This window comes from Macaca fascicularis, chromosome 4 (genome assembly GCF_037993035.2).
Source record: "Macaca fascicularis isolate 582-1 chromosome 4, T2T-MFA8v1.1".
Classification (NCBI taxonomy): Eukaryota; Metazoa; Chordata; class Mammalia; order Primates; family Cercopithecidae; genus Macaca; species Macaca fascicularis.
This window is the reverse complement of record NC_088378.1, coordinates 165,710,870-165,735,071: the sequence shown is the minus strand read 5'-3', so window position 1 is coordinate 165,735,071 and position 24,202 is coordinate 165,710,870. Positions and strand designations below refer to the sequence as shown.

The following is a 24,202-nucleotide window of genomic DNA, read 5'->3' as shown; positions in this document are numbered from 1 at the left end:
TCTCAAAGAGCTCAGAAAAAAATACATATGGGGGGTGTGTGCATTTGTATGTGGTGAAATGCTAAGCACTATCTGGGTGAAGGTGAAGAGTATAGGGAGTTTCTTTATACTATTTTGAAACTTTTGTGTAAGTTTGAAGGTGGCAGAATGTCTGGGAGAGAGGGCAGCCTGTGCAGGCAGGAGGTGGCACCAGTGTGGTGCGCACAGGGAGGGAGCTGCCGGGCTGGAGTACAAATTCACAGGAGGACCAGTGAGACAGAAGGGCCAAAGGGCAGGCAGAAGCTAATGGTGGAGAACTTTGTCCTGATGGCTGTGGGGAACCTTTAGGGGCAGGAGAGAGCAACAGGGTCAGAATGCCATTTGACAATGACCACAGAAGCAGCTCAGGTGGTGGGCTGGAAGGGGACCAGACTGGCAGCTGGGAGAGTGGGGCAGGGCTCTCGCAGCACTGCAGGCAAAGGCAGCACCGCACCCACAGGGGCAGCATATGGGAACCAAGAGCTTGCCACATATTCCCAAGGCCCAGAGCAGGGTAGGGCCACAGAAGAGCTGGATATAAGAGACTGTTAAGAGGCAGGAGGATGGAGGGGGTCTGCAAAAAGGGAGTTTCTTCTGGAAGTGATGGCACCAACGGAGACAGGAAATACTGCAGGAGAAAGTGGTTTAGGGGGCTGGGCGCGGGGGCTCACACCTGTAATCCCAACACTTTGGGAGACCGTGGCGGGTGGATCACCTGAGGTCAGGAGTTCGAGACCAGCCTGACCAACATGGAGAAACCCCGTCTCAACTAAAAATACAAAAAATTAGCTAAGCGTAGTGGTACATGCCTGTAATCGCAGCTACTCGAAAGGCTGAGGCAGGAGAATCGCCCGGGAGGTGGAGGTTGCAGTGAGCCAAGATTGCGCCATTGCACTCCAGCCTGGGCAACAAGAGCAAAACTCCGTCTCAAAAAATAAAAAATTTAAAAAAAAGAGAGAAAAAAAGTGGTTCAGGGAAGGAAAATGATTGATCCCCATATGGCGTTCCGGGTGCCTCTGGGGTACGCGTGTTTGGCTGGATATGTCTGCTGCTCACTGGAGAGAGTGGGGGCACTCCTGGGGCCAGCCTACCCACGTCCATATCCTGGCTACCTTGCTCACTAGCGGGGCAGCCTTACCGTTCTACATATACCTCAATCTGCTCAGCTCTAGAATGATATTATAACCTATCTCAAATCGAGAGCGGTATGAGTGCACACAAGCCAAATGCTTTGAGGAGTCTCAGGTCAGAGCTCAGTGCTCAGTAAGGGGCAGCACCCCCCACCCATTTCAGGTGGCCTTGCAGCTATCAAAGGGTGAGAAGTACCAGGAAGGGGGCACAGAACACGGCCCTGGGCAACAGGAGCCTCATCAGTGACAAGCTCCCCCCGCCCTCAGTGTGCTTGTGCCGTCCGGCCACATGGCTGCTCAGGGACATTGTGCTGTGAGCCACGGCTTGTCCTGGATGACGGTGTGCAGCATGGTGTGGGAGAACCGGCAGCACCTGCTAAAATGCAGACTCCTGGGCCCCAGCCCAGTGTCAGAGCCTCTCTGGGGAAGGCATCCTGAGCCTTGCACTTCAAGGAAGCCCCACCCTTTACTAAACCCCCAGTCTCAGGAGCAATTCAGCCTGCAAGTGCCGAAGAGCAGGAAGGAATTGCTGAAGGAATGTGTTTTTGGAGGGAGAGAGCTAATGGCAATCATTTCCATCTTTTATCTCAGGTCATCACTTGGACCCTTTAATTTACATAACTCAATAGACTCTGTAAGGTTTCAAGGAGTCAATTATCATCTTAATAAAGGCAGTGTTTCCTTGAAAACAAAATTGCTCTATGGAAATATATTTCCATATATATATATATATTTTTTTTTTTGTCTTTTTTTTTTTTTTTTTCCTTTTTGTGGAGAACGGGGTCTCGCTATATTACCCAGGCAGGTCTTGAACTCCTGGGCTCAAGCTATCCTCCCGCCTCTGCCTCCCTGAGAGCTGGGATTACAGGCGTGAGCCACTGTGCACGGCCCAGGAATGTATTTTTCAAAAGACCCATGTAGGTTGCAGGATGTTTTACCTTGGCCTGGATAACATGATTTTTGACAAAGAAAGAAGTGATAGCTCTCTTCCAACATTTCAGGTGCAAGGCCACCTGAAATGAGTGGGCGGTGCTGCCCCTTACTGTTGTAAGGGACAGAAGGCAGATTTTTTTTTTTTTTTTCCTAAGAAGATCTGCAGAGCAGAACTAGGACATCAACAGGGAAGTTGATTTGGGTTCAAGGAGGAACTAGTATTTGAGCTGTCCAAAGGCTGGCCACCTGGCCAGGCAGAGGTGCTCATACAGGTGGTTATAGAAGAGGGTCCTGCATTGGGTAAAGAGCTGGAGGAGATGACTCTTAAGATTCTTTCCAACTCGAACATTAAGTAGAAGATGAGAGGCCTCTACCAGAAGTTCACAGGGAGGAGTAAGTTGCTGGCAGTGGTTTTCAGTTGGCTGACAAATAAACACGGCTTATGTAATGAGGAAATAAATACTCTTAGTGGTGAAAATTTGAAGGCTACTCTGTGCCAGGCATCGGGATCAGAGTAGAAACTTTAAGAAGTCAAAACCCTTGACATACAGCAAGGACTTTATAAATATTCCTAGGATAGCTAATAACTGTAGTTACTATTATCCCCATTTTACAGATGAAGAGACAGACTGAGACAAGTGACTTGCCCAAGGTAATCTAGCCATTGAGTGGGTAAGTTTTGATTCAAACAAGGGCTAATTCCAAGAGCTATTTTTTTAAATACATAAAAAACTAATTTTTAAATTTTTTTGTAGAGATGGGTTCTTACTACATTGCCCAGGCTGGTCTCGAACTCCTTGCGTCAAGTGATCCTCCTGCCTTGGCCTCCCAAAGCCCTGGGATTACAGGCTAGGATTACTGTTGGAGCTACCGTGCCTGGCCTCCAACGGCTATTCACCATCATACTATACTACTGACAGTCCAGCCACTGAAAAGATTTGATTTGTTCATCTGAAACATCCTGTGTGTATACGTGTGTGGACACAACAGAGGCAAAGTCGAGGGGTGGCCAGCTTTGTCTGTCCTCAAAGACTGCTCCATTTGGGAGGCAAGGTGAATCTGGACAGCACATGTTGGGCGTGGTCAGGCAGCTCTATAGGTGACCTGCGGGCTTGCCTCACTGCATTCATCTTTCTACCAACACAAACCATTCAAATTACTTAAAAAATCCGAGATTATTTCATTGATGTCTTAGCAAAAGCAGCATTTTTCGTTTTCATTTTAGTTCTGGGGTAGGGGTGGAGCACAGACTGTTAGGCTGGTTGGAGTAGGGGGTTGGCTTTAGGAGAGAATGGTTCCTAACAATCTTGCCTTCTTCCCAGGCTTCTCCAGCTTTCTGGCAATACCAAGGGGCAGACCCGGGAATGGGTTGTTCAGTCACTGCTGTACCGTCCGTGAGCGGCAGAGGGCAGCAAAACACACTCATCTGACGGGCATCAAGGGAGCCTGGGGATAACCAGGTATGCTTTAAAATGTTTTCACATCATTTAGGGAACTTTTACAGAGGAGAAATACTACAGATTTAAAATCATGAAACCAAAAAAACACAGACATGAGTAATTACTTATTCCCTTATGAGAAACTTAGAACCAGGTGTGGTGGTTCACACCTGTAATCTCAGCACTTTGGGAGGCTGAGTTGGGAGGATCACCTGAGGCCATGAATTTGAGACCAGCCTGGGCAGCATGGGGAGACCCTGTCTCTACTAAAAATACAAAAAAATTAGCTGGGCATGGGGGTGTGTGCCTGTAATCACAGCTACTTGGGTGGCTGAGGCACAAGAATTCCTTGAACCTGGGAAGCAGAGGTTGCAGTGCGCTAAGATGGCGCCACAGCACTCCACTCCAGCCTGGGCAACAGAGCGGGACTCTGACTCAAAAAACACAGAAGTGGGCTGGGCGCGGTAGCTCACACCTGTAATCCCAGCACTTTGGGAGGGTGAGGCGAGTGGATCACGAGGTCAGGAGGTCTAGACCAGCCTGGCCAATATGGTGAAACCCCCGTCTCCACTAAAAATACAAAAATCAGCTGGGTGTAGTGGCACCTGCCTGTAGTCCCAGCTACTCAGGAGGCTGAGGCAGAAGAATCACTTGAACCCGGGAGGCGGAGGTTGCAGTGAGCCGAGACTGTGCCACTGCACTCCAGCCTGGGTGACAGAGCAAGACACCGTCTCAAAAAAGAAACAAAGAAACAAACAAAAAACCCATAGAAGTATACTTTCACAAATTCTTTTAAAAAAATACCTACATATAATTTAAAATAGAGATGGGGGTCTCACTATGTCAACCAGGCTGGTCTCAAAATCTTGGGCTCAAGTGATCCTCCCACCTTGGCCTCCAAAGTGCTGGGATTACAGGCATGAGCCACTCTGCCCAGCCAACTTTTACAGATTCTCTTTTTTTTTTTGGAGATGGAGTCTCGCTCTCTCACCCAGGGTGGAGTGCAGTGCCACACTCTCGGCTCACCTCCACCTCCTGAGTTCAAGCAATTTTCCTGCCTCAGCCTCCCAAGCAGCTGAGACCATAGGCGCCCACCACCACGCCTGGCTAATTTTTGTATATTTAGTAGAGACGGGATTTCACCATGTTGGCCAGGCTGGTCTCAAACTCCTGACCTCAAGTGATCCACCCGCCTTGGCCTCCCAAAGTGCTGGGATTACAGGCGTGAGCCACCGTGCCCAGCCTACTTTTATAAATTCTTAAAGACATAGCTAGTCTTTCCCTTTGGTCTCTTTCCTCACAGTGTTCCTGCGGCGGCTTTTGTGTGCCTGTGATGTTACGGAGTTGTTTCCACTGGGAATTTGGCAACTTTGTCATGCGATTAAGGAGAAAAGAGTTAAGGTTACAATTCACTCAATTTAGGAACCAACTTTTTATTTTGAAGCTACAGCTGTGATCTACTGTTTCACTTCCCTTTATGGAAGTCACCTAATGGAATTTCACGGAAACCATCTCTAGCAACGCCTATGCACTGGCTTGCCAGTTTCCGTGAAGTTTTTGTTGTAGTAAACGCTTCCTGGTTGAGCTGCTATGTACAACCAAGATGCCATTTCAACTTCTCAAGGTGCAGCAGTCTGATCCGTAACCCCGCAAGTTCCCAGCCAGAGATGCAAGCATCTGTGAACCCAAAGCATGCCAATTCAACCTCTTATCTTCTCCCGGCTGTCCAGTGAATGGTGCCCTGGAGAAAGAACCTCAGTAAATGAGGGAGATGGCATCATCACATGAAGGCTCTGGACACAAACCTGTGTCCAGCTCTGCCACTTAATGGTTGAGGAATTTCTGGCAAGTTATTTCACCTGTGTTCAATTTCCTTATCAGAAAAATGGAGACACGGGCCTGGCGCGGTGGCTCAAGCCTGTAATCCCAGCACTTTGGGAGGCCGAGGCGGGCGGATCACAAGGTCAGGAGATCGAGACCACGGTGAAACCCCGTCTCTACTAAAAATACAAAAAAAAAATTAGCCGGGCGCGGTGGCGGGCGCCTGTAGTCCCAGCTACTCAGGAGGCTGAGGCAGGAGAATGGCGGGAACCTGGGAGGCGGAGCTTGCAGTGAGCCGAGATCGCGCCACTGCACTCCAGCCTGGGCAACAGCGTGAGACTCCGTCTCAAAAAAAAAAAAAAAAAAAAAAAAAAAAGAAAAATGGAGACACACCTACTTCACAGTGTGATAATTAAATAATTCACATGAAACACCTACCATGTGTGCCAGGTCCTGTTTTAAGACTTGGTGAGCTGGTGACAAAATTCTTGCTGTCATAAGCTTACATTCACAAGGGGTGAGTGACGGGCAATGGAAGGACAAGGTAACTTCTCTCTGTGTCTGTGTGTGAGAGTCTCGCTCTGTTGCCCAGGCTGAGAGAGACAGAGAGAGAGAGAGAGAGTCTCTCGCTCTGTCGCCTAGACTGGAGTGCAGTGGCACGATCTTGGCTCACTGCAACCTCCGACTCCTGGGTTCAAGTGATTCTCCTGCATCAGCATCCCGAGTAGCTGGGATGACAGGTGCGCACCACCACACCCAGCTAATTTTTGTATTTTTAGTAGAGATGGGGTTTCACCATATTGGCCAGGCTGGTCTTGAACTCCTGACCTCAAGTGATCTGCCCACCTCAGCCTCCCAAAGGGCTGAGATTACAAGCGTGAGTCACCATGTCAGGCCCAAGGTAACTTCTGATAGTGGTGAAGATAATGAGAACAGAGCAGGGTGTGTGGGGCCTTCCATGAGGGGAGTTGTCAGGAAGACTAAGAGCAGGGAAGATGGCTGAAACCTGGGCAGAAGGGATTACTGCCAAGGCCCTGATCCTGGACAAGCCTGGCAGGGTAGAGGATGTGGAGGTGGCTGGCCAGGAAGCCTGGAGGGCAGCACAGGAGGGGCAAGGCAGGGAGGGAGAGATCCTGGAGAGCCCTGCAGGCAGTGGTGGAGCACCGATGGTCACCTAAATGTCAGTGGAAGCCAGAGGAGAGTTTCCGGAAGGGAAGAGTCAGGATCTGACCGAGTGGCTTGGACTCCTGTGGGCAAAAAGCTGCAGAGGCAAGGGAGTGTGGCAGGAGTGGCTGCACTGAGCACTGACTGGCACCAACTCGGCAGCAGAGAGGAACTCATGACTTTACAAGTAGCAAAGAGAAAGGCTGAGTCCCTGAAAAGGAGAAATACTTCCAAGGATTTTCTATTAAGAATCTTGGGGCCAGGCACAGTGGCTCATGCTTGTAATCCCAGCACTTTGGGAGGCCGAGGTGGGCGGATCACGAGGTCAGGAGATTGAGACCACCGTGGCTAACACAGTGAAACCCCGTCTCTATTAAAAATACAAAAAAATTAGCCGGGCGTGGTGGTGGGCGCTTGTAGACCCAGCTACTCGGGAGGCTGAGACAGAGTTTGCAGTGAGCCCAGATCGCGCCACTGCACTCCAGCCTGGGTGACAGAGAGAGACTCCGTGTCAAAAAAACAAAAACAAAAAAAGAATCTATCTTGGGCTGGGCACGGTGGCTCATGCCTATAATCCCAGCACTTTGGGAGGCCAAGGCGGGCAGATCATCTGAGGTTGGGAGTTTGAAACCAGCCTGACCAACATGGTGAAACCCCGTCTCTACTAAAAATACAAAAATTAGCTGGGTGTGGTGGCACATGCCTGTTATCCCAGCTACTAAGGAAGCTGGGGCAGGAGAATCACTTGCACCCGGGAGGTGGAGGTTGTGGTGAGCTGAGATCATGCCATTGCACTCCAGCCTGGGCAACAAGAGTGAGACTCTGTCTCAAAAAAAAAATCTATCTTGACAGGGCACAGCGGTTCACACCTGTAATCCCAGCACAGCACTTTGGGAGGCTGAGGTGGGCAGATCACAAGGTCAGGAGTTCAAGACCAGTGTAGCCAGTATGGTGAAACCCCATCTCTACTAAAAATACAACAATTAGTCAGGTGTGGTGGTGCGCACCTGCAGTCCCAGCTACTTGGGAGGCTGAGGCAGGAGAATCGCTTGAACCTGGGAGGCAGGGGTTGCAGTGAGCTAAGATCGCGCCACTGCACTCCAGCTAGGCGACAGAGACACTGTTTAAAAAAAAAGAAAAAAAGAATCTATCTTGATTTTCTTTCACTATGTAGTGACAATGCATCCAAGTTAAAAAGTGGCTCATTTCTTTTGGGGCCACAAATAAGCTGTCCACAACCACTGGGATTATTAGACTCATTGTAGGAGGCTCAGATAAATTTCACATTTGCATTTATTGCTTCCATTATATAGAGGCACACTACAAACATTCTGAAAAAGAAAAAAAAAAGCCCACCATCCTAACCAAAAACGGCTTTAGCATTTTGGTATATTTCTTTTCAGACTTTGGATTAATCCAAAGTTTAATACTGAATGTTTCAAGCATGGCAGAGAAGACGTAATGCTGGTTCTTACTGCCCTAATATATTTTTTTCCTAACTCCCCAAGCTTGTTATGCTCTAGTATTTTTTATTCTTCAAAGCATTTTTTCCTCTCAGCAGAAAAGGCTAAAAACATTATTAACTAGTAACAAAGAAAACTGATTCTCCGGAGTGTGCACAGCCTCTAATCAAAACTTACTTTTTCTATGAAGAACACGCTTAATTCTATTGCTTAGAATAAAATCTTGAAGGGAAAGAAATCTTAGGTGCTACTGACTTATTGGGTGGGTACACAGATGAGAAAATTAAATCAAGGATCCATCTTGGCTTCCTTAGAAATGTTTAATAAGCAATTAGAGTATGCAGTCTGTGCAATTATTGGGAATCGAAACTCAGTATGGGAGTGGGGGTGGGGGAGACCTTACTTACTCATACCTGTGTGGCGGGGAGTGTCTTTACGATCATCATCTGAAAAGCAAACTAGCTGACAGCCCAACAGTGCCTGTAAAACTAATCTTAAACCACCTTTATTCTAAAACATCACTCTGTTACTTGAAATGTCTAAAAATGTGTGAACTTTTTGTTTGTTTTTGTTTTTGAGACGGAGTCACCCAGGCTGGAGTGCAGTGGTGCAATCTCAGCTCACTGCAACCTCCACCTCCCGGGTTCAAGTGATTCTCTTGCCTCAGTCTCCTAAGTAGCTGGGATTACAGGTGCCTGCCACCATGCCCAGCTAATTTTTGTATTTTTAGTAGAGACGAGGTTTTACCATGTTGGTCCGGGTAGTCTCGAACTCCTGACCTCATGATCCATCCACCTCAGCCTCCAAAAGTGCTGGGATTACAGGCGTGAGCCACCGTGCCTGACCAAACTTTTAAATAATTTCCAGGAGGAAATTATGATCGAAATTGTGATTTTTTTTTTTTGCTTGTATTTATATTCCTCATGCATCTTGAGACCAAGCAGGAATATGCACTGGTACTTTAGAAAACATGTTGCACACAAATATTTTCATGATCAGCTTTAATTTAAGGGACATGTAAATCAAAAGATGCATTTGACAGGACAGCAGACTAGTTCAAGCAGGAGGTTAGACCAGTAAGAACAACCAAGAAAGCAAAGTGCTCGTTGGCTTTACCGCACTTAAGAACTGACCCCCAAATAACAGAAACGTTTCTCAAATCTGCACAAGAATTTTAAGGATTCATGACCCCACTTTCATTAAATAGTCCCAGAAGATAACTAAATAACATTTTCAGATAGAACTTCACACTGCAGAAGTTTCATAATAAACAAACCTGACTAAGATATGTTACAGAAATCACATTGAGTTTGCAAGCACTAGAACTCAAATAGAAAACCCAAGACCTTCTGCAATAAATTAGAAAATATAAACAGAAATATTTTAAACGACAAGTATTTTGCCCCAACTAAATTCAGATTTCTTCAATGTTCTCTGACTTGTTAGATTTCAAAGTGAACTGAAATCTCATTTTATTCACAGCAGAGCCAAAATTGGAAGTCACTTATTAAATCCTTATGTACAAAGCACCATACTTGGGGCTCTATGCAATTTTGGGTTGGATAAACAAGTCATGTTGAATGACAAAAAGTTAGACTGGGGAGATTGACGGAGAGAAGCAAGCACCTGTGATTTGTTGGTTTGGCGTTACAATAAACACGGTAAGTGAAAATGAGTCACAGGCAGTTAGAATGGCATTAAGGAAACCATTTAGGTCTAAAACTCAGGACTGAAGTGATCAACAGTTAACAGATGAAGCCATGAGAACCGGCACGCTCTCGCAAGGCTGCTGCAGAGAGCAGGATGGTGAGCCTGAGTGAGCTTGGAGTCAACAGATTCCTCAACAGAAAAGGAGTGAGGAGCAGGGCCAAAGAAATGAAGGTGAATTTGGGGGGTGGCGTTCAATGGGTTAAATACACAAGTTGATGCCAGGGAACTGAAGCTGAAGAAGGTTCTGGCAAGTGGGGAACCATGAGATCCTGACAGAGCAGGCTTTTGTGGGCAGAAGCCATAGTAGAAGAACAGTTAAAGGAAAGCCTGAAATCCTGGCAATGAAAAGGAAGCCAAGAACATAGGAGATATTTTGACAAAGGGGAGAAGCAACAGAACAGGAAGTGAGGCAGGAGAACCACAGAGATGGAAGCCAGGAGGGTGTCCATGGAGACGGGCACAAGAGAAAATCAACCAGAGACTGAGAAAGCGGCGGGAAGGAAAGGTTTCATCTGGAGAGAAAAGCCTCTCAAGGCTGGGAGGGACAGGAGCTGGTGACCATGAAGCAGTTCAGACTCAGCTCTGAGCCCCTTGTGGAGACCACAGGCGGCACAGCAAAGTCCTCGCCGCAGAGCGAAGACCACGCGGCAGAGCGAAGACCATGGACGCACAGACGGGGTTATCCCTTGAAACCAGATCCGGGAGGCCATCAGTCAACAAGCCTGTGTGGTCACAGATGCTTACTGGTGGTTCCTGAAATGAGTATTTCAGTATAAACCAGTATAAACCAGATGTGTGCTTTTCGGGTGGACTTCAAGTAAGGAGTCGAGATAAAACACTTAGAGTGACCCTTTGGCCACTGCCCTATCTGCAGGCTCAGCCTGCTCTAGATCTGATTCCCACAGTGGAGGGACAGATGAGAAAAATACATAATCATTATGTTTTAGCCAGGAAAAGGCAACTTATGAACTGGATGACATATCAAATGCAAGGCCTTAACATGCATTCACTCTACGAAACTGCTCTGAAGAATTCAAGGGAATGAAATCCGGTTCTCATGCGTACCAAGGACCAACTGCTTTGAATCTTCCACTGTTGATGGTAGCAACCGGTCCTTTAAGCAGAGCCATTTTCCAGACAGTCTGTACTTTTTTGTTGTTGTTGTTAGTAGCTATTACTTATTATTTATGTGTTTATTTTTTGAGACAGTCTCACTGTCACCCAGGCTGGAGTGCAGTGGCGCAACCTTGGCTCACTGCAACCTCCACCTCCTGGGTTCAAGTGATTCTCATGCCTCAGCCTTGCGAGCAGCTGGGATTACATGCATGCGCCACCACGCTCGGCTAATTTTTTTTTTTTTTTTTTTTTTTTTAAGATCGAGTCTCGCCCTATCTCCCAGGCTGGAGTGCAGTGGCACGATCTCGGCTCACTGTAATCTCTGCCTCCCAGGTTTAAGCAATTCTCCTGCCTCAGCCTCCCAAGTAGCTGGGATTACAGGCATGCACCACCACACCCAGCTAATTTTTATATTTTTAGTAGAGATGGGGTTTCCCTATGTTAGGCAGGCTGGTCTCGAACTCCTGACCTCAGATGATCTGCCTGCCTTGGCCTCCCAAAGTGTTGGGATTACGGAGTGAACTACCACGCCCGGCCTTTTTTTTGTATTTTTTAGTAGAGATGGGCTTTCAACATGTGGCCAGGCTGGTCTTGAACTCCTGACCTAAAGTGGTCCACCCACCTCGGCCTCCCAAAGTGCTGGGATTACAGGAGTGAGGCACCATGCCCTGCCCAGACAGTCTTTATAAATGTGGCTTGACTCTGGAGTGTGATAGCAGAAAAAAATACAGGCAGTGTGTAGTCCCAGCTACTCGGGAGGCTGAGGTAGCAGAATGGCATGAACCCGGGAGGTGGAGCTTGCAGTGAGCCGAGATCGCACCACTGCCCTCCAGCCTGGATGGCAGAGAGAGAGGCTACGTCTAAAAAAAATAAAATTAAATTAAAAAATAAAAATAAAAATAAAAAAACAGGCAGTGCCTCAGAGAATATAAAATATCAAGCAAATCCTAAGTGTTGAAGCTAGAACCCAGGTGAGTGCACTCTGCACTACTGAGAACATGCTCCCTGCCGAAGGGCTCGTACACCTTATTCCAACCAAGCCGGAAAGAGCAGCAGACCAAACCTGAGGAGTGGGTGCCTCTGCGCTCCTTGAGGCTGTTTCACTACAGATAACAAGGTTACCCAGGGCAGTTGTGAAGATGAAATGAGGATGTGTGTGACAGAGCAGAGCAGATGCTTGATGTACTCAATCTGAACACTACTCTTGACTACAGTATTTCTCACTCTCCTTTCTAAAATGCCTTTAGGCCTTAAGCTCCTATTTCTATAAATGTTGGGTTGATGAGACTGAAATGGTTTCTGAAAAAACTGTTCAGAAATAGACCGATTTTCTTTGGGTGGTTCAGTCTGATGCTGAAATAAATTCCAAGATGATTTTCAAAAATAACACGAACCCCAACAACTTCACTGGGAAATATGGAGTCTCTTCAAACATGTTCTAAAAAAGAACTGGATGTGCAGGTGTAAGAGATTTATGACAAAACAAAGACTGCCCTTGCCAGCCTTATTTGTTCATCATTAAATCCAGTGCTAGCCATATTACATGCCCATCTTGACATTTTCATCCTTTAGTTAAAAAAAGAACACTATTTAGCTTACATATGCAGAATTTAACTACTACCCCACCACATCAAAGTCCATAAGGTACCATATACTCTTCCCCATCCCATGCTTCATGGGATGTTACTACAGTATGGTGCTTTACAGCGAAAATGAGAGCAGTCACTTATGTGGCTTACTGAGAGCCAGGCAAATGTTCTAAGCAGCTACACACAGTAACTCCTAACAACCTTAGGAGGCAGGCACCAAAACCTGAAGTATCATACAACTAAGAGGGGATCTGGGATTCAAACCCAGGCAGCCTGACCTGAGCGTTTCCTTTTTTTTCTCTTTTGCTAAATAAAAACTAGGTTTAAGGGAAGAATCATTTATAACAACATTGAATTAAACAAGGGTTTGTAGGTCAAAGAATTAAGACTATTTAGGGCAGACACTTCAAGCATCTCTCAATTCACAAAAGAGCACACCGAGACTCCAAGGATGAGCTGCCTTTGGTTAGTGGCTAGGGTACCGTCAAGACCCAGAGGTCTCCTAACTCGCATGCTAGCACACCACACCACCCCTTTGTTCAACCTCACAGAACTGCCAATGATACTAGCGTATCACCAGGAATACTTATGAACCATACTAACTCACATGGAAGAATGGCAAATGAAAACTGGCCCACATTTTCTTGTTCCTTCTTCAAACAGTAACAGGGTTCTACATAATTGTGAACTAGAAGCTGGGTATGAAAAACAAGCCAGATACAGAGCTCACAGTCCAGAGGGAGACATGTCAACAAGGTGACGGACAGGCTGCTATGGCTACTGACAGAAGTCTACATATGGGATAACAGGGGAACCAAAAAAAGGCACAGTCAAAACATCTTTGACTGCAATTTGGAGACTTTAAATAAGGATTATCCTTTCTACAGGTATACTGAACTTTCTTTTTAATGCCTCACTGTGCCTAGTAAGCAAAATCCATAACATAACACACCAGACAGAAGCCTTACCCTGTGGGCCAGGCGCAGTGGCTCACACCTGTAAGCCAACACTTTGGGAGGCCAAGGTGGGTGAATCACTTGAGCTCAGGAGTTCGAGACCAGCCTGGCAACATGGTGAAACCCTGTCTCTACCAAAAATACAACAAAAAAATTAGCCAGGCCTCTGGTGCGTGCCTGTGGTCCCAACTACTTGGAAAGCTGAAACAGGAGAATTGCTTGAGCCCAAGAGGCAGAGGCTGCTGTGAGCTGAGATCATGCCACTGCACTCCACTCTGGGCAATACAGTGAGACCCCCTGTCAAAAAAAAAAAAAAAAAAAGATAAAACATAAAAGCAGCCTCACCCTGTAATCTTAGTTCTATACTATCTGGTTCTATAACCCAAGAGCAGATACTTCACTCTCACCTTCAACGTGAAGACAGATCTTTCAATCCTTTAGAGCTTGAAAATGCAATCAACCCATTAAAATGTTTTAAAGACCATGATCCTGTTCATCAAGGAGACTTTAAAGATATGTGATTAACAAAAATTTAAAATGGCATTGTGGGTAGCTGAATTATCATAGATACAGTACAGCAAGTATATATGGTGTATTCATTACTGAGATGATTTGAACTTTCCATATTCTATATGTAACCTTGAGCAAGCTACTTAAATTCAGGTTTTGTCTATTCCATCTACAAAATGGGAACAGTATCACCTTCCTTCAGTGAGCTGTCGTGAAGGTGTGTGATATGATGACTAGAAAACAAAACACAGCCCATGACTGATGTTTAATAAATGAGTTCCCTTCCCACTTTCTTAAAATGCAGCAAAGTGGTACCCAAACCTAAGAGCTATTATCCCTAAATAATTTCAAAATCTAAAAAAAGAAAAACCTTAGAACCTCAGATGATATAATTAATATAAAAGCCCAGGTTTTTGTATAAATGAAAAGGGATACAAATTCATACAGAATCCATTAGTAACATTCATAAGCGCCCTAAATAAATGACTGAGATGTTTGGAAGTCAGCTGCAAGATGTTCTTCCTCCTCAAATATCCTCTAAGGATGAGCTTATAGACAGATAAACTTAACAATGAAACCTAATATTTTATCAGTAAGAATCTTGTTTCTGTGTTAAGCTGCTCTTTACTAAGTTGGAGGTAGGAGTTCAAAGTACAGTTTTACTTAAGAAAATCGGGGGCCGGGCGCGGTGGCTCAAGCCTGTAATCCCAGCACTTTGGGAGGCCGAGACGGGCAGATCACGAGGTCAGGAAATCGAGACCATCCTCGCTAACCGGGTGAAACCCTGTCTCTACTAAAAAATACAAAAAACTAGCCGGGTGGGGTAGCGGCGCCTGTAGTCCCAGCTACTCAGGAGGCTGAGGCAGGAGAATGGCGGGAACCTGGGAGGCGGAGCTTGCAGTGAGCCGAGATAGTGCCACTGCACTCCAGCCTGGGCGACAGAGCGAGACTCCGCCTCAAAAAAAAAAAAAAAAAAAAAAAAGAGGCAAACATTCATTTTAGTTCTACAGCTATAAAATGATGCCATTCAAAACGTGAACAGTGGGCCAGGCGCAGTGGCTCACGCCTGTAATCCCAGCACTTTGGGAGGCCGAGGCAGGCGGATCACCTGAGGTCAGGAGTTCAAGACCAGCCTGGCCAAAATGGTGAAACTCCATCTCTACTAAAAATACAAAAATTAGCTGGGTGCAGTGACGGGCGCATGTAATCCAAGTTACTCGGGAGGCTGAGACAGGGAGAACTGCTTGAGCCCGGGAGGCAGAAGTTGCAGTGAGCTGAGATTGCACCACTGCACTCCAGCCTGGGTGACACAAACACTCCGTCTCAAGGGGAAAAGAAAAAGTGAACAGTGTATGTTGCATCTGTTTTATATATGAAAAAAAGAAAAGTACTGTGGAAGTACTTAAGTACGTCTGAAAATGTTTTTAAATTTAAACATCTAATTTAGGAACTAAAATACGGGGTCTAGTCTTGGCAAGAGATGGTATGTGTCACTGAGTTTTAAAAAATTATTTCATTATTCAAATGCACAAACCAAGTCAATTTTCCTTCGTATCAAGGGTATGGATACCATTGTACTACAAGATGAATGTTATATATGAGGCTCGCCTATTATACTTATCTACTGTACCTCAAAAATAACACGTCATTAAGTAAAGGTTGCAATGTTACATTACCACCATTTACTTCTCCCCAGCACAGCCATGATACTGTGCTGATGTGCTACGAATGCATGATACTAGGCTGATGTGCTACAAATGCACTTGTAAGGCAGTAGCTCTTCCATATTTTTTAAGGTCTAAATTTTCCCTTTCTTCTTATCAAAATCACATTTTCTGAAGTTACTTAAAAACCTTATTACTATCAAGTGAAGCTTCTTTTCTTCTGATTTCTACTTTACTCCTTCCCTGAGGCTTCTACTTCTGAGGTCCCATTTCCCTTTTCCTCTCCTGGGACAATGCTTTAGAGGGCGGATTAGCCCCGAAAGTCAACAGGGGCTTGAAGACCATGAAGTAAATGAGGAAGCTATACAACCAAAGCGAGATCCATGCTTTATGAACATATTATTCTCACACATCTGGGGACAGGTTTGATACACAAGATCCTTAAAGTCATTTTACATATTCTGAAACCAAGTTGTTCAAAAGATGAATTCTGAAAACATAGTTGGTGTAGCAAATGAATATATCAAAACAAAGAAAAACTTCATCCAAATATTTACATTTTAAAAAGACATTTAAAAAATAGGCTACTTATTAAGTGTGCTTGAACAAACCATGTGTGGAATTGAATTCCATTCATTACGGAGTTAGTTTCTGCTAAATACTTACTGATGCTAGAGCAGACCCCTGGCATCTGAGGATTTAAGAGTTCAACTGTTCTCAATCTATGCTAAAAAAAAAAAATAAAACATGACAAATAATAAATTCTACATTTCCGAGGCACTAATTTGAACTTCAGAAGTGGGAGGGCTGGTATGTAAGGCAATGAGGAGGGCTGGCAGTTGTAACTCAGTGTGGTTTTGCAACTGCCTACGTTATTACCAGGTATTCCATAAAACTCTCTAGAGGCCATTTACATTTTGTAAATTCTGTAATTACACCTTACTGTATCATGCTGTAGTAGTTTCACAAACTTAGATATTCACAAAAATGTTTTGGAATATATTCCTTGAGAATGTGAAGGGTGTCCTATATTACATGAAACAAAAAACCATGCAGTTACTTAGAGCTCATAGAGCTTTTTCAAAATAAACTACTCATCATAACAGCCCAATTAAAAACTCAAACACTTTATATTACAGATATAGAGTTTGTAATTCAGCAATGCCAATATAGGTAATTTGATATCTTAGCCCCTATTTGCAAAGTGATTAACAATTATACAATAACTTCTATTCTATTGTCATCGGCTTTGGCTCAGATGTTTAAATACTTCAACAGTCTGGAAAGACTTTTTCTGTGTGTATTTCGTTTTGTTTTTTGTCTGTGTGGGCATGAGTGTAGGGGAGATTATACTGAAAAGGAGAATGAAGAGGTCAGGAATTAAAGAACCACTAAAATTTGACTTAACATTTTCTTATAAAATACATGTGGGAGAATATGGCTTAAAGACAAGAAGGGGAGAGCCTCTTAACTGTTCATACTATTTTACTTCACCCTCCATCCAGTCTGACAATAATGCCAGACTTAATTTACAATCTAGGGCAAGAGTAACTCTGTAAGAGGATTTTATGAAGTACAATTTAATTTTGGTTTCAGTCTTAAGCACTTAAGAACAATTTCTGGAATCTTTCAGATTAACTAAAAAGGTTATATCAACAAGCAAAACTCCCAAAAGATTAGATAAGAAACAATTAGTTAACTGCTTTACAAATATCCAACTCACTTTCTTCATTGATTAGGAGTTAATTGGGAAATATCTCTGTCCTGATAACTTGATTTTCTGCTTAGTCTGTGGACCAAGGCAACTTTTCTTTAAAAAGGATGCTTTTATTAAGGAGAGAAAAATTCTCTCAAAACAAAACAAAAAAACCTACACACAACTGAGTGAGTAGGTCTAAAATCACTCCAGAGCTATCTCTGGGTCAGAACTAGAGCAACAACAGACAACACAACACAGTTTTCACAAATATACTAGTTTCTTTTTGTTAAAAAAGGGGGTAGGATCAGGTTTCATATATTAAAGTCAGCAGAAATTTTGTGTTCACAATTTGTTGCCAGAGAGATCCCCAAATTCCTTGAATCCACTGGGAAGTTTTCTGAAGGTGTGCATTAAACAGCAGCAAAATACCAAAACAATTCTATTGCTAAAAAGCAGCTACTTCTGCTTCTGCCTTTAGAATACTAATTGTAATACAGCAACAACAACGAAATGTTAATTTGTGCCATCAATTGAAATTTGAGCTATTCCAACAATTGTTTTCTTTAAAACTGTTCAAGGCAGGACATCAATAATCATAGTGGGTAAATATTAACTGAGGTTTGGGGGAAAAATCAGAAAATGTCAAAAAGGAAGAGACAACTGCATTATATTTAGTATTCTAAAGACTTGTTTCAGGTAGTTCAACAATGATTCTGGTAAGACCAACTGCTCACATACATACACACGCACACACATAGATTTTAATGGTTTAAAAAAAAACCAAATTTGTTACTTTAGAAAAATGAATGCAGTGCATTTTCAGCAATATTATCGCCACAGACTCTGATTGCTCAGTCCACACATAAGTAGTAGTTGCCTTCTATGGTGATATGGCTTCTCTGCACTAATTCCCATCAGGCCGAAAAATATTAGGGCAGGTTAAGTAAAGACCGAATTGTTGCACAAAGGAACATTTACTCATCAGATCCCACTGATCTCTTCTGTGCCCGTTTCCTGGGCAACCTTCTTGGTGAAGCTTTATCTGGAAGAAAAGAGAAAGTTTTAAGCTTGCTATTACAAGTATACTGAATCCAAAAGACATGTAAAGAGTATCTGCCTTCAACTTTCCCACTAAGTTACACACATGCATGAATACCATCTAATAATAAATGCCTCCTATCTAGCTCTAGGTTTTAAAAACAATCTTTAACACAATCCTTCAAGAGGTAATTCCAATTAAAATGAAACTGTTTTGCAATTAGGGTGGGTAAAAGATTAAAACTTGGTTATTGTACTGCTGAAGATACCATGCAAAATCTTGAATTCTGTAACTTAACCAAGTTTACACATGCATAAGTAAACACTTAAAAACTGCTTAAAAGGTATGATAGTGACAGCTCAAAGAGACATGCTGGTTACAAATGAAAGATTTTGTATTTACAAATGCAGTCATGCAGTTTGCATAATTTTTCAATGTCATAAATTTACCTGGAATAAGCAGCAGAATAAAGGAAATTAGTATTTCAATGCTAAAACCATTCTATGCACACAAGCTGTATCTCCTATGTTAGATTCTTAGTAGGGTCTATTTAACAGAAAATAAATTTGTGGTGGGTTTTTCTACTTCCATTCGGTAACAGGTGTCATTTATAAGTTTCTCCAAAAAGTGAAAGGCTGGATGTATATCTTCCCTCTATTATTGTCTTGTCTTACTTTCTAGGGGGTACTTTACATATTAGGAAGATTTTAGAATAAGTTAGAAATTACTTGCATAATTGTTTTTGTATTGATTTTGCATTCATTGATTTCATATTGATTTTTTGGTACTGTTTTTTTTGTATGTTTGTATATTGTAGAATAAGTAGAAATAAAAATCATTTTTTCCACTTAAAAAAAGTGAAGGGCTAGAAAGTGATTTTCACCAAAGTACGGGGCTTATTTGTAAGCATTTCATAAAACGGAAAAAAAAAAAATCTGTTCAAAAGATCTCCCACCTCCAAAATTGTGAGATCACCATACCTAGAAAATGTGTAAATGTTTATCAAGAATATTTTTTTTTTTTTGAGACAGAGTCTCACTCTGTCCCCCAGGCTGGAGTGCAATGGCACAATGTCGGCTCACTGCAACCTCCACCTTCTGGGTTTAAGCAATTCTCGTGCCTCAGCCTCCCAAGTAGCTGGGATTATAGGCACACGGCATCACACCTGGCCCAGCCAAGAATATTTAAAGACTACAAATTTTGCTTCAAAGAAATCTCCTTAAGATTAAGGGCTAAGGCCAGGCACAGTGGCTCATGCCTGTAATCCCAGCACTTTGGGAGGCTGAGGCAGGCAGATCACTTGAGGTCAGGAGTTCAAGACCAGCCTGGCCAACATGGTGAACTCCCATCTCTATTAAAACCACAAAAATTAGCCGGGTGTGGTAGCACACACCTGTGATCCCAGCTGCTTGGGAGGCTGAGGCAGGAGAATCACTTGAACCCAGGGGCCGGAGGTTGCAGTGAGCTGAGATCACACCTCTGCGCTCCAGCCTGGGCAACAGAGCAAGACTGTCTCGGTGGGGGGGGAAAAAAAAAAGGTTAAGGGCTAAAATATTAAGACAGAGCCTCACTTTTCAAGTGTGAAAAAAAATCCAGAAAACTGCTCTCACTACTTCATTAAGTAGGTTACTAATGGATGGTTTCAGGGGCTCTTCAACTTACCTAAAACTGAGTTGTGAGTACAGACACATGTTTCTGATGAAGATAGTCTACAACTTTTATCAGATTTTCAAAAAGGTTAGACTAGGAACTACTGCCCTTACAGCTGACCAATCTCTAAATAATTCTTCTAAATACGTAAAATGCTGAACATATGGTCTTTGAGAATTCAAAAAGTACTCTAGGATTTAACAGCCATCTGTGTGAGCAGCAGTATCATATGCAGATGTGAGCTGGGCATGGTGTCTCACGATTGTAATCCCAGCACTTTGGGAAGCTGAGGTGGACAGATCACTTGAGACCGTAAATTCAAGACCAGCCTGAGCAACATGGTAAAATCCCCTCCCTACAACAAATATAAAAATTCAGCTGGGTATGGTGGCATGCATCTGTAGTCCCAGTTATTTCGGAGGCTGAGGCGGGCGGACTGAGCCCAGGAGATCGAGGATGCAGTGAGCCATGATCATGTAACTGCACTCCAGCCTGGGTGACAGAGTGAGACCCTGCCTCAGAAGAAAAAAAACAGATGTATAGCTCCCATGACTTGAGCTACCACCGATGCTATATGTCCCAGGGTTTCCAAATCTTGATTCACTTGTGCTCTGAAACAGAACTTTCAGATGTTTCCTGGACATCCTTATCTGGGAGTCCCAAAGGTTTTTCACACTCAGTATAGCTAATCCAAATACATCTCTCCTCATCCTTCATGCTTCTCTTTCCTAGATTATGGGATATTAATGGGATCACCTTCCACCCAGTTGCCTAAGTTCAGAATGCTCTTTCATTCCTCCCTCACTAACACATCCAGTCATAAGAAACCCCATCTACTCCACCTATGAAACATCCTTCTACTCCCATCACTACTGCCTCAGCTTAGGCCCCAGTGACTTCTGTGCTTTACTGAAATCACGGAACTGGTAACCCTGCTTCCAACGGCTCCTTTGCAGTCCTCCACAAAGTGATCCTAATTTTTCCTTTTTTTTTCTTTTTTTTTTTTTTCTCTTAGAGATGGGAGTCTCGCTATGTGGCCAAGGCTGGATTCAAACTTCTGGGCTCAAGCAATCCTCCTGCCTTACCATTTCCAGTAGCTGAGACTACATGTGCACACCACCATGCCCAGCTTACCATAATTTTCAAAACACAAAATTGTAATTCCTCTCCTTTAAAGTGGCTCTCTTTGACCCAGGAGTCAAAAGTTGTTAGCATAGCTCATAAAACCTTAAAGACTCCTCACCCAACCGTTCACGACTCAGGTCTAGTGCTGACCTCCTCCTGTGCTCTTGTTACTTTGTACCCACCTTTCATAAAGCAACTGCCATACTGTAATTATGTTTCAAATAGACAGCTAGCTCACAGAGAGCAATAAAGAAAACAATTTAAAAATGGAAAAGGACCTGAACAGCCAATTCACAGGAAAAGAAACACTAGCCAATACAGTCATCTCTGTTATCTGCAGGAAATTAATTCCAGGACTACTCCCCCACTGCAACCCCACCCAAATCCAGGCATACTGAAGTCTGGCTGTTAGCACTGAGGAACCAGTGGATACAAAAACCCTTCCCTGTACTTCGGTTTGGTATCCTGCAAAAACTGTGATTTCCTTTTTTTTTTTTTTTGAAATTAATTTTACTATTATTTCAACAGTTTTGAGGGACAGATGGTGTTTGGTTACATGGGTAAGTTCTTTAGTGGTGATTTCTGAGATTCTGGTGCACCCATCACCCAAGCAGTGTACACTATCACCAATGTGTAGTCTTTTATCCCTCACTCTCCTCCTACCCTTCCCCCAAGTCCCCAAAGTCCATTATATCATTCTTATGCTTTTGCATCCTCAGAGATTAGCTCCTCAATGATTTCCTTTCCTCCCTACCCCCACCTTTTTTTTTTTTTTTTTTTTTTTTGAGACAGAGTCTCACTGTCACCCAGGCTGGAGTGCAGTGGCACCATCATGGAGCAATCACGGACCTACTAGGCTCAAGCAATCCTCCCACCTCAGCCTAGGCGCATGTCAACACATGTATTTTTTTCTCATTCTTTGTAGAGATGGGGTCTCACTATGTTGCCAAGGCTAGTCTCAAACTCCTGGGCTCAGGTGATCCTCCTGCCTCAGCCTCCCAAAGTGCTGTGATTACAGGTGCAAACCACCACGCCTGGCCAAATACTCTATTTTAATCTGCTTTTGGTTGCAGATGTGGAACCCACCAATATACCAAGGGTCAACTATATTGAAAAAATCTGTATATAAAAGTGAAACCTGAGCAGTTCAAACCTGTGTCTTTCAAGGGTCAACTATGAATATGTGTAAAGGAGCTGAACCTCATTCTTAAAGAAATGCAAATGAAACAGTAAGACATTCATTTTGCATCATACCGACTGATTAAATAGGCAATATTGTGCATGGCTGAGAACATAAATTGGCACTACCTTTTTTTTTTTCCCTTTTAGGAGGGAAATGGGGTCCCTTCCATAAAAAGTCAGTGTATTTAATCTTAGACTCAGTTATTCTAACTTTAAGAAATTATCCTATAAATTAAATATAACAATATTCATTACGGTATTACCTGTAGGAGTGAAAAACTAAAAGTTACCTTCCAATACAGAACAGGTTTAATCTATCATGACATATATACATAAAAGAATACTGTCTAGTTGTTACCAACAGTTAAGTAAATATATGCAGCTACTGTAAAGAGACATCCAAGGTATGAAAACTGAAGTTGTAGATCCGTGTAGACAGCATGATGCAATCTGAACTAAATACATAAAAACAGTAGGCGTATACACTTACACATGTATAGAAAATTCATAGAAAATATAAACATAATACCATTTATGAAAAATAGGGCCAGGTGTGGTGGCTCATGCCTGTAATCCCAGGACTTTGGGAGGCCGAGGCTAGCGGATCACTTGAGGTCAGGAGGTCAGAGCCAGCCAGGCCAACATGGTGAAACCCTGTCTCTACTAAAAATACAAAAAAATTAGCCAGGCATGGTGGCGCGTGCCTGTAATCCCAGCTACTCGGGAAGTTGAGGCAGGAGAAACGCTTGAACCCAGGAGGCAGAGGTTGCAGTGAGCCAAGATCGCACCACTGCACTCCAGCCTGGGCGACAGAGCAAGACTGTGTCTTAAATAAATAAATAGGATTAATGAAGCCAGGAACTGACTTATTTTTTTCACTTCTGTACTCTTCTGTACTATTTAATTTTTCATGAGGCTGCATTGCTTTTATAATAAACGTTTTTAAAACGTCCTTCTACAATTGAAGAAAAATTTCTGTATTCCTTTATAAAGATTAGTATTTTAACAAACTGAATATGTAATACAACTGAAATATATCTGTAAATTATCAGGTAATATTTTAGTTTTATTCTTTCAAGTTACAGTGGGTAGTTTTTCTAATAAAATGTAGTAAGAAAAACTGTTCCGTTACTCATTAAACTTGATGTAAAATATTTACGTGCTATTTGAGAGCCCCCAATACTCTAGCAAAAACCGTTAAAATAATTAAATGCCTCACCTCTTCTACTCTGCACTGAAGCAACAGAAAGAAAAGAGATAGGAAATGGATTAGGAACACAGAAAATTCACACATTCGTAAATAAGCTGCAGATTTGGAAGAATTTCCAAATTAAAGACTATACACTGAATAAACCTTTAAGGTCTTCATTAATCACTATACTAGATTCTACACAAGTAATGGAAAAGATGAATGTTAAGTAGCACTGAAAAACCTTTTTTTTTTTTTTAAACTAAATCTAAGATATTTAATTTCCAATTAAGAGAAAAACTTCCCAGCCAAGTCTGTTAAGAATACTTACTGATTTGATTCAATGTTTCCTGAGGAATCCAGCTCATGTCAACATCGTTCTGACTTGATGTACCCATTTCTACTTTCTGTATGGGTCTCTTACGCTATAAGAACATAAAGACATATTTTAAAGAAGTTCCATTATATCATTTACTTAATATTTTTTAAAAAAGAATTGAGGTCTTGCTATGTTGCCCAGGCTGCCTGGAACTCCTGGGCTCAAGCAATCCTCCTGCCTGAGCCTCCCAAGTAGCTGGGACTATAGCCACATACTATCATGATCAGCTGTTTACTTTAATTTTTAAAACACCTATCAAATTACTTAATTTAAATATCTTAGTAAACAAGTTATATTCTCTTCTAGTCTTCCTAGAACACGCTTCCACTCAAATACTTTATTAAAGGGAAGGAGAAAATCACGTCTAGTGCTCATTATAAAGAATAAATCTTCATCACATTTATTTTCGGGCTTTAAAGACCTTTC

At 43.1% G+C, this 24,202-nt stretch overlaps 1 protein-coding gene across 2 annotated transcripts in view; it reads right to left on the bottom strand.

The window, feature by feature from the left end:
• SSR1 (signal sequence receptor subunit 1) overlaps nt 1-24,202 on the bottom strand; it is a 44,148-nt gene that overhangs the window by 2,669 nt on the left and 17,277 nt on the right. The window contains exons 7-8 of one of the 2 annotated variants that reach the window (XM_045390483.3): nt 23,729-23,822; nt 18,191-18,254 (exon numbers count right to left, since the gene is read on the bottom strand). In XM_045390483.3, coding sequence (XP_045246418.1) covers nt 18,191-18,254; nt 23,729-23,822 — 158 coding nt within the window. Of the gene's footprint in view, nt 1-15,887; nt 18,255-23,728; nt 23,823-24,202 lie in introns of those variants that run through there. The other variant, XM_005554107.4, reaches the window with a different exon arrangement.